At 39.4% G+C, this 11,825-nt stretch overlaps 1 protein-coding gene across 1 annotated transcript in view; it reads right to left on the reverse strand.

Annotated features, from left to right (window-relative positions):
- The window catches only part of LOC105390822, a 31,312-nt gene extending 26,434 nt beyond the window's left edge, over window positions 1–4,878 (reverse strand). The window contains exons 1-2 of the mRNA XM_048628887.1: window positions 4,695–4,878; window positions 4,454–4,617 (exon numbers count right to left, since the gene is read on the reverse strand). Of these exons, the coding sequence (XP_048484844.1) occupies window positions 4,454–4,617; window positions 4,695–4,752 (222 nt within the window). The 5' untranslated portion in view covers window positions 4,753–4,878. The remainder of the gene's footprint in view (window positions 1–4,453; window positions 4,618–4,694) is intronic.
- Window positions 4,879–11,825: the final 6,947 nt, after the last annotated feature.

Consider the following 11,825-nt stretch of genomic DNA (forward strand, 5'->3'; position numbering starts at 1 on the left):
CAAAACCCTTCTGAAGAACTATAGACCGATCTCGCTTTTAAGCCATGTATACAAGCTGTTCTCAAGGGTTATCACGAACCGTCTTGCCCAAAAGTTATCCGAGTTTCAGCCCCCAGAGCAGGCCGGGTTTCGAAAAGGCTTTAGTACAATTTGGTCTATTGTATTGTACTACACAGTAAGGCAGATTATACAGAAGACCGAAGAGTATAATCAGCCTCTGTGTCTAGCCTTTGTGGACTATGAAAAAGCCTTCAACTCCATCGAGACCTGGGCAGTTTTGGAATCCTTGCAGAGATGCCAAATCGATTGGCGCTATATCGAGGTGTTGAGATGTCTGTACAATGCCGCTACTATGACTGTCCAAGTACAGGACCACAAGACAAGACCTATCCAACTGCAACGTGGAGTGAGACAGGGGGATGTGATATCTCCGAAACTGTTCACCAATGCAGTCTTCAACCAGTGCGTCCTGCCAGTGATGACGTATGGTGCAGAGACGTGGACACTGACGGTAGGACTGGTCCACCGATTTAAAGTCGCTCAGCGAGCTATGGAGAGAGCTATGCTTGGGGTTTCTCTGATGGATCGTATCAGAAATGAGGTTATCCGTCAGAGGACTAAGTTTACCGACATAGCTGTCAAAATTTGCAAGCTGAAGTGGCAGTGGGCTGGTCATATCTGCCGAAGAACCGATAACCGTTGGGGTAGACGAGTTCTCGAGTGGAGACCACGATCAGGCAAACGCAGCGTGGGACGCCCTCCTGCCCGCTGGACTGACGACCTTAGGCGGGTGGCGGGTAGTGGTTGGATGAAGAAGGCCGAGGACCGAGTGTTGTGGCGCTCCTTGGGAGAGGCCTATGTCCAGCAGTGGATGATTATTGGCTGATGATGTCTTAGTATACTTACCTAAGTAATTATATCATAGAATACATTTTATTATTCGCTTTTGTGGCCTCAAGTCAATTATAGTAAGTAAGTAAGTATTATATTTTTATGTAAGTAACTATGTTAGTTTAGATGTAAGTAAATAAAATTTCCTAAGTATCCTAATCCATGTTGAGTGAGGATTAAATATAATATAGTCACTAGACATTTTTTTGCTTGAAAACCTACCTACTAGTACTTTAAACTTTTCCTATTCACATCTTTTTATATACAGGGTGTCCCAAATTAAAGTGCACATCCAAATTATAGTGACTTAATTTTAAAAACAACTTTTATTTTTCGACTTTTGTAAATTCGTGAAAAAAAATCTACTGTCTATAGAAAAAAATCTCATAGCCAACAAAGTTTCTATGAATTAGCAAAAATAAAATTCGGAAACAATCAAAAGTCTTAAAACAAAAGATGTTTAGAATGACGAGTTGTGTCACTATGATTCGGATGTGCAATTTAACATGGGACATCCTGTATATCTATAGATATCGATAACGCAGGCGGGATCCCGTCTCTACTATCGACTTCACTATGGACATCCCTATCGTACGTGTGCTTTGCTTCCCCCCCCCCGACCCTCAATCGTGCGATAGAGAGCACTGCAGCTCGGGACTGACAATAGGTACTTTTCTTGATGAAATTCTGGTTTTGGGAGAAAACGTATTACACTAACTAAATATCAACCAATCTCTTTGATTTTAGTGTCAATCGATTCAGCTTAATATATTCTAGGTTTATAGGTTTCGCTTTTTTTAAAAAAATACGTTGTTATTGATCCACAAACGGCTTAATTCAACAAAGTCGCAATCACAAAAAAAACATTATTTGAGGTGCCTATAAGTTTGAATCTATAGAAAATTTTGAAAAAAGGAAAACCTATAAACCTAGTTATTCCTTGTGTCAATAACATATTAAAAAATCATGGAGATTGGATAATATTTAGGGGTAGTAAAACGTTTTCTCTTTTTGTATGGACGAGCAAGTGCTATACTCTACTCTTAAGTGTAAAGTTTGTTCAAGAAACCAAAAGTTATGAGCAGATTTTCTATTCTGATTAAATTTGAGAGGTTTAGATTGAATAAATTGAACTGCATTCAAATTGATCCATTCATTTTCGAGCTACGGTACTGATACCGTCTTTATATATAAATAAAGACAAACACATCAAACTTATAATACCAATCTCTCTCATAGTCTTAGAATGATAAGAGTAAATGTCTGCAATGCCTGACCCATACAGTATGTAAATGAAACTAGGACACAGCATTAAAGGGATTACAAAACACATAAGGCTTCCTACAGTAAGTATGCACGGCGCTCATTAACAAACAACTGCTGTTACTGCCAATATAAATATGCCATGCTACGACCTATAGCAGTACCTCGCTGGACATAGTATGTACTACAATCATGTGTATCTGAAAACAAACAAAAGTGTATGCATTTCATACTTATATCTCTGATTTAATTAAATTTCCATCCATATAATTTCCTTCGCCAAGCTCACACTCCATGTAGAAAAGAAAATTCACTTATGCATATCTATTTAGTTACATATAAATATATTCTTGGTTGGGGCTCTCCTTGAAAGAGGGCTATTAAATTATATTCATGAATTGTATCTTATGCAGCAATATTACAACATTAAAATGAAGTACAATGTGAAGTATGATTTAAGTAAGGTGAAGTGCGGTAATTGCAACTATCCGGTAATTGCAACTAACTTCAATAACTCCCTCTAGAGTTACTTAATTGTAAAACGACAGACTAAAATCAATTTTACATCATAAAAGTTCTACCCAAAAATTTGGATGGCGCTGATAGCTCAAGAATTGTGGCAGTTATAAAGCTTTTTGTCATCGGCCATTTTGAGTCTGCTGGAGTCGGATGGACATGGTGTGCATTTTTATTTTATAAAATAGTTTTTAGTGGTTCCTCGCAAGGTTTTTCCAAAAAAAAGTAAAAACTAATAACGGTAAGTCATTTTGTATGTATTTGTTTTATTCTAACACGATTGTTTTCCGAGTTTTCTGTGTAGTTACATTTACCAGACAAAAAAATGCAAAGTCTGGTAAATGCAACTATTTTGCAGTTTTTAGGGTGGTTACAATTAGCTGCCAATTTTTGTATGAAATTGGAATGTGAACAGTGATGGGGCAGTGAACATGAATATATCGATACAATCACTAATAATATAACACACAAATAAGAATAAAAGGCTGAATACCAAATTTTAAACATATCTGTTAAGCATACATTTTTTTAGAAAACCTGCAAAATTCCACCCGGCATCCTGCCTGCGGTAAATTCCGAAAACTTTCCAAAAAAATTGTAAAAAGGCTGTTTGATTAAACATAAGTAAAATATTTAATGTTGATTAATAAAAATATAGCTATTAATTTTTATCCCCGAGTTTTATTCTGCTACCATGGTCTTCTTGGCTTGTCGATGGCAGACACTACATGACTGTCGATAAAATTACGATAAAGTTCCCATCACTATTTTTGAAAAAAAACCAGACCCACGGCTAAACAGTAGTTTCATGCGAAATTGGTCGTAGTTACAAGGAGATCAGTGTCACAATCCTATGAATATTCTCTTAGTCTTTGTGTTTCAAATACACAACATACACCAGACATAGAAAAATATGGAGATAAAACGATTAGTTGCAATTACCCGCCAGGAGGGGTAATTGCAACTATTTCTGCCTTTGCCGGAACTTTTGGCAATAGCTCTTTATTCTTCAGAGTTTTTCTTTGTCATGATAGTAGAATAAAATCTACATAAAATTTTGACTTTGGCATGATTTTACAGTAATACTATTTCCTTATATATAAAGAATTATCAGATGATGAAGTTACGACTTCAATATTTTTAGTTGCAATTACCGCACTTCACCTTATACATTACAATGGGCAATGTCTGAGCTGGGAGCCCACCACAGTGGACCAGCCTCATGGGAAATGATCCTAGCTTAGGAAGGATATCTGCAAAATATCTTTGAATCCTCCCCCATAAACAATTGTAAACAAAATGCCTGAAAATGGCCTGCATAAATAACAAGTGGGACACACACAGTACTGAATCTGTATCTCATAACATATTGAGATTGTGTTGTTACTTTCTAAACATTTTAAAGAACAGATTTTTTGGGTAAACCTTAAATAACTATCTAGTATTTGTAAACAAAAAAGATATCAGTTAACCACAAAATATGAGTGCTACATTCCCAGTGACACAAATCGAGGCTGATAACTTGCTCAGATAATACAAACATGACACACGGCGGTGACTCACTGCTGTCTGACCAACTCATGCATTGTTGTTCCACTTAATTGAACTTAGTTCGCTACACTGCACTTACTAACTTACATAAACAAATTACTATTCACAACTTCCTGAACACAAAAAATCTGTTAGCGAAAACCTGTTGCATCATCAATAACAAAGACATTTCTCTCAACATAGCGCATTCTAATGGCTTGTCACAGCAGTGTAGTTGATGGTGGGTACTCACATAGTCGCGCAGCTGCTCCACGGCCTCGAGGATGAGCTCCTGGTGGCCGATGACCGTCACCCCGAGGTACTCGAGGTCGTCGCAGCGCAGCGTCAGCAGCTTGCGGCCGTGCAGCCCGCGCGCGCGCAGCCCCGCCGCGTAGCCCGCCGCCGGCGCGCCCAGCCCTGCACACACACAGCTTAGCACCAGGGAAGAACACTACAGTGGACCAACAGCTGCATCACACACACAACACACTCACCGGTCAGCCAGTCCGCCACTTGGTCCACGGACCATTCTTCGATGTTCTGGTTAGCCATTGGGAATGTCGCAGAGCATTTTCTGCGGAGAATTTGTGTTTATAAATAAATAAACTGTTTGGTAAAACGCAAAACGCTTCGTTCGCTTCGCTTTCGCGTCAATCCGTCACAGTTTGGGTTGTCAAACTTGTCAATGTCAGTTTGACATTTGACAGTGACAGGGATAATTCATTCGCGTTTCTAACAACACAAAATAAAATTATTCTACTCCAAAAACTTAAGTAACTATAAAATTTTATAAATTATATAATAAAATAAATGATGAATGAAAATAAGACATCCAAAATACTGTATAACATAATAAAATAATGTAGGCATTGCTATGTAGATTAACTCAGAAGGTTTGAAGGTGTTTCCCTAGATGGCGTGCTTTGAGTATTATGAAATAGAATCATAGAACAAATTAGTAGGATATTACTTGTGGATATTACTGTAGACACTGCAGTCGTCGAAATATAATAGGCCCGTTTGGACAGCTCGAAAATGTATTGGATGACAGCTGGTGTCAAATCTAAATCTTAAAAATCTTAGCATAAGTAACTTTTGGTGCTTCAAAAGTTCTTTTTTCTTTCAGCCGTTAAAAAATAAGCCAGATTATTGTGTCTTTTTATGTATTTCATCAAGTAAATCAAGAGTTAATAGCAAATTTGTGTCGATGTACAAACGGGCCAAATATTTCGACGACTATAGACAGTCTTATCGCTAAAATGTATTAAGATCAAATACGATGTTTTTTGTTATTTTAACTAATTATGGTTTAAAAAGGTTTTGGCTATGTTAGGCGTGTCCCTGCGAGATAGGATTCGTAATGAAGAAATCCGCAGGAGAACTAAAGTTACCGACATAGCCAAAAGGATTAGCACGCTGAAGTGGCAATGGGCTGGCCACGTAGCCCGCAGAGCCGACGACCGCTGGAGTAGAAAGGTTCTGGAGTGGAGACCCCGTGTCGGCAAACGGCGTGTCGGTCGCCCCCCAACCCGTTGGTCTGATGATCTGCGGAAGGTAGCGGGAAGCCGCTGGATGCAGATGGCGGGTGACCGTTTGGGGTGGCGATCGTTAGGAGAGGCCTATGTCCAACAGTGGACTACGGAAGGCTGAGAGAGAGATGGTTTAAAAATGCAAGCTCATTTGAAAGCATTTTTCAGCATCATCATCATCAGCGAATACAATAATCATCCATTGCTGGACATAGGCCTCTCCCAAGGAGCGCCTCAACACTCGGTCCTCGGCCTTCCTTATCCAGCTACCGGGCTACCCGCCTACCTAAGGTCGTCGGTCCACAGGGCAGGAGGGCGTCCCATGCTGCGTTTGCCTGTTCGTGGTCTCCACTCGACAACTCGTCTTCCCCAACGGTTATTCGTTCTTCGGCAAATATGACCACATGACCAGCCCACTGCCACTAATTGTGTCAGTGTAGGTGGGCCTAAAGTTGACCCTGTATCTGCCTACACAGATCTTTATTTAAGAAATTACTATTCCATGGCATAAAGTTCAAAATAATTATGATGGTATGTTTCAGGCACTGCCTGGGTTTTAACATTCATAAAGATTTAACTACTCATTTCACGTTATTTAGGTAAGTAACTTCTATCTATTTCATCTTATTTAATTAGGTATGTAATAGACTATGTGGAGGATTAAAGGTTTGCATTGATTAGGAGGTGGGTAAGGTACTTACTTAAAGTATTTCTGTTTGTCGTAGTTAAATCTCATGACAAAGTGGTTTACAACAAATCACTTAGATAGTCTACTAAAGAAAGGCGTAGGAAGGTAGCACGTAGCTAGGTATTTACGAACGATAAGCATACAAGCTACCGATGCCGGCAGGTAAAAAATGTTGTATCAACCTCACCTACTTGGCCGTAATAATCGTTAGGAGCGGTCGATTTAATTTCTTGGTTTTGTCGAGCACATTCACGTTATCTGGCGAGATCTGGGGATATTTATTGCGGCATCAAAGAGGTCGACAAGAGCCGGCCGGTGTAGTTCGGTAGCGGCCTCTAAACCCGACAATTTAATACCAGTCATAAAGCGAACGGGCTCCGCTCGGTAGTGTCAATAACTTATCGTATTGTCTCGATAAATTAGGTTAATTAGGGTGTAAAAAACGCGGCGGGCGTGGAATCTAGTGTGGCGAGGTGGGTGGGCGCGGTGATTAGTCGCTGCAGACGCGGCGTCACCGGGCTACCTGGCCGGGCCTACTGCAGCGCGCCGCCGCCGGTGCAGGCAGACCCTCGGGGCAGCTCATGCAGTGACAGCGTCAGGTAGCCACTTCCGGTCTCTAACATCGATGATTGTGATGTCACCACCTGTTTGTTTAATAGCTAATAGATTATATTTTATGACCTCGTTTGTGTCCTTAGGAATGATGCTAGCGATAAAATGAATTTAGAGATAGGTACTTTATGAAGGAAAAAAACTCCCATCTTTTACCCGTTGCAAAGTTAGCGGTGTCGGATTCTATAAGTATATATTTTTTTGTAAATATTTACATAATGCTTGTAGAAAATGTTTCTAGCATTAAGTCCATACATATTTTATACACTTATTTTTATATTTTGAGTAGTTAATTAAGAATTGAATAAATAAATAATCTTAGCTAAAAGGTACATAGTATTCATCCCTAGATGGCGCCACTGGTCTGAAAAATCCGCGCGGAATCTCATCAGCAACCAAACTTTGCATTTCCCACACTCGCTCGTCTCCAAATGAAATATTTCAAACGCTGGAATTCGCAAATTCGGCAGCAATTATACCAACCCGGTGCAGCTCGTGTAGCCCTCGCCCGGCCATCCATCACCGCCGCGTCGTCGACATAAATAACGCATAAGTACGGCACAGTCGTAATAAAAATGAAAATGCGAGTCTTGCTATCTGCAAGGAACGTTCTAGACGAGGCAGATAAAGTGATTTAGTATCTGACAGCGCTCCTGGAGTTGCAGTTGAGTCGCTATGATTTACAGCCTGATAACAGCGCGTTTGTGTTACAAATTGGACACAAATAGGCGGCTGGTTTAATGCTATGCTTAGGCGGTGTTCATGTTACAAAATAACAATGCGTTGAAAGCATCAACCTCACTGTTGGGTGCACCAGTGCATCCAACTCATCTACCGTACTCTTCTGCCATTTTTATTGCTAGTCTAAGCTAAAGATTTTGGTATGGATGATGGCTTCTCTTTTACCTAAGTACCTAAGTATACATAGATCAACGAATGGCTATAAATTATAATAGATTTTCCCTAATGTACCTACGTAATATTTACATAATATCAATAAACTTTTTAAATAAACTCCATGCTCAACAACGAATCGTTATCTAAGGTACTTCTATCCTACGATGGGTTTAGGGCGATTATAAGTTTCAATACTCAATCTTTTATTGCACCCATAAGTAATTTTTACAGGTGTTCAATATATTAAATTAGGAACTTTATGGACCCTGTCAAGCACAGCAAATTATAACTATAAATAAAGGGTTTACAAAATATCCTTAGTATCTAATAAGTACTTTCACGAACATCCGCGCTCCGTTTATGTTGCGTACTTGCGTATTGGTCACTGTCACTGTCAAAATTTAAGGCAATGTTAGTTCCAAAAGTTGTCCAAAAGTGATATTTGTTCGCATAGACATAGAACAACGCGGACTCGGGTGATGTTTGTTCGTTTCATATGTTTGTGTCATGGATGTAATAGTACTATGTACGTAAGTACTTATTAGGTACTTCCATGGTTTGTGTAGTATCGAATTTGCCACACATGCCCATCCCGTGATATGCCTCCTGCTTGTTACATTATCTCATACAAATAGATAAGTACTTCAGTACTTATACCTATCTAGCTATCTACCTAGCTAGCGACTCTAGCTACTAGCCAGCTACAGTGCAACTATAAAGTCATGAAAACGGAAATGTATCCATACAAATAGTTCAGGCCGGTATTTAATCTATTTATTAAACTTACCTTTAGGTATTTAAGCACAAGTAAAGGCTGGCCGGTCAACATTTTACCAACAAACAAAAAGTAACCTAGGTAAGTATAATAAATTACCTACTTAAGTACTTACTTATTTAATAAAGCGACACCTACCAATACAAACATCTGAGACAAGTTTTAGAAATTTGCAGAAAAAAATGTTTCGACCGTAAGTATTTATCTAGGCATTTGTGTAACTTTTTTGCAGTGGGACAAATTCAAGAAACTCGTGGATAAAGTAATTACATTCTATCGAATAGCGATCGCGTCCCCTTGCACTTGTTCAATAAATATGACAAATACTGTTGGGGACAATAAATAACTCTTGCTGCTGGTCACTGCCAGCTGCGCGCCGCATGTTTATGTATGAGTGTGACGGACACCGACCGACCGGCCATCAAGACATCCACATCGACCACTCTATATGTATAAATAGCTGTCTACCACCGACATACTTACCTACTACAGAAAATTTTATATTTGTACGATGAATAAAAAATTTTGACTTTGACTTTGACTTTGACTTTACTACCTTACTCAGTACTAAAATATACAAATCTTACTTTACTGTTTTCGTGTCGACCAGTAAGCCAGTACTTAGCCACACATAGGCAGATGAGGACAACTTAGAAGAAGACTTGCTCTAGAATACTCATTAAGACCTAGGACAAGGATAGCAACATCGCTGCGCTGTGATAGTACTTAATGTTTGTACTCTGTACAGGTACCTATATACCAGGCAACCCACTTTAACTGCACCATGTGCAGTGCACATAAGTATATTATTATTACCGTATTAACTAATGACATCTCCTACATAGACCTATTTAGTTACTAATCGCCGGAATACAATAAATAGTCGTAGTCGGGATTGGTGTTCAGGTGAAAGAGGAATTCAAAAGATAGTTACTCAGACATTTCCTAACTCCAGCCTAGATATTTGAATTTCAACAAAAGCATTAAACTTTAACAACCTCAGATGTGATCAGATTCTTCCATTACGAGCTAGCGGAGGCGGCGGCGGCGGCGGCGGAGGGATCGTAAAATCTTATTTTCCGTTTTAACACGGAATGAAACTTTTATGTGGTGGCGAGTGTCGCGAGCCACCGCCACCGGCTTTACTTGAAATCTCTAGGAATTTATACCAATGCCCCATAGTTTTATGTCGTTTATAGTCGGTAGTGTCTGTGCAGAATGTATACTTGCGACCCCGGATCCACTTGTTATACCTACCTCGAAACATTAAAATAATCAGTTGTAGACTTTCCCGCTTACCGCTATTATGAAGCAGGTATATAGGTGCTTAGGTTCTACTTCTACGCCATTTTTGTCAGCGTCGTGTACATTTAAGTGTATACATACACATAAGTGTACATTTTCTGATGTATCGGATTAGGACAATGTAGATAAATATTGCAATTATCTACGGACTAGTGCTACTCTATGAATCTAGGTACCCACCATCAGTCAAGAACAATTAGGTTTGATACTGTTCATAATTAGAATAATTACTCATAGTCAGCCACATTTACTGAAGTTTCCGTGAAGCTCTCCCCACGGCCACATTCATCGTGCTCACGCAAAAACTACTCGTTAATGAACGGGTGTTGTGGCACTGTTCACGCGAGTGTACTGAACATCAAACAAGCCGCTCCCTGAAACCAGCCAATGAGAGCCGATCCCAGCCACTCACCGCATCACTACTATCAGCCTTCTCATCATTACCCACCCCAACTGATATTAACACGCACCCAATATGTAAAAGTGGAAGTTTTTATAATTTTGCCATTTGATTACATTCCGAAATAATTATTTGATTGCAACAAAAATGGCAGCAAGTATTTTTAGTTCCGATGAAATGTGATGCGGCGCGCCCGCATTCCGCCGGACGGACTTTTTGTTATATCTAATGCCAGCGGGACTTACACCGACATTGTTTTTAGATAGACTAACTAAACTCATTTTTAATATCGGTTACATTAACTAACGAGCTTCATAAAAACTAAATTATTTCATGCCTTTCAGCTTGTTAACACTCTGCAAGTAGCTACTGAATATACTTACCTGTTATTTACAATCAATCAGGCACGTGTCAACAGAATTAAATATGAAAAGATCTTAAAAGTTCATTAGTGAGATGAACGTGAGACGAAGGGTTTAATGAAGCTCGCTCCGCCGCCGCCGCGCCGCATCACACTCCACACTTCACGTGGTAATTTAACTTTTCAAAACAACTTAGCTTCAAATATTCACTTATTACAGGAAGACGTGAGGATATTAACTTTTGGAAATGGGGAACTTTTAAATGATCGTTTAAGTTGGCAGGAAGGAAGTAGATAAAGTAACTTAAAAGTAGTAAATGCTCCTGCCACTGCCAAGTGGGTATTATAAACGTGTAACTTACTGTGCGCAAAATTAAGTGTTGGAAACAAAATATCTTTTCTTTTCAGTCAGATATTTTGATTTAATATTCATTTATCTATAATGTTTCAATATACCCGACCCACCATCATCTCGGAACAGGTAAGAGCTGCCCCCCCCTAGCTGAAATCCTGGGTACGCCCTTGAACACCTATTATCCTACATCTACAGACAGCACCCGCTCCCGGCAGCTGGATTGAGGCTGCAAGTTCATCCTGGCTCTTCATTACACAACTCCTCTACGCCCCCGACTGCCAGACGCCCCCCAACCCTCCTGACCCCCACCTCCGCCGCGGCGCCGATTACATAAGTACTCTATTATTTCAAATAACAGTTCATCATTTTGTGTTCTATACCCTGTGATACATTATGTGGAGTGAACAGCGTTATATGTTTTATTGGAAAAATGGAAAGGGATACTGCTATAAAGACTATCGATTATTAGTAATGTATGGTACCTATATTATTCACAATATTTAACACCAGTAAAAGACTTACGATGAGTAATAAATTATGGAGAATTTTGAAAACAACAGCATAAGATCGCTTATCTCTGTTGTTATAACTATAGATTATTTTATTTTATCGAAGTAGATACACACTAAGTACTTATTCCTACTTACCGTCATTTGTTAGCAACTAGTCGGGCTCTAATTTATAGCTAGTTATTGCCATAAAA

The sequence above is a fragment of the Plutella xylostella genome, chromosome 22 (genome assembly GCF_932276165.1).
Source record: "Plutella xylostella chromosome 22, ilPluXylo3.1, whole genome shotgun sequence".
Taxonomy (NCBI): Eukaryota; Metazoa; Arthropoda; class Insecta; order Lepidoptera; family Plutellidae; genus Plutella; species Plutella xylostella.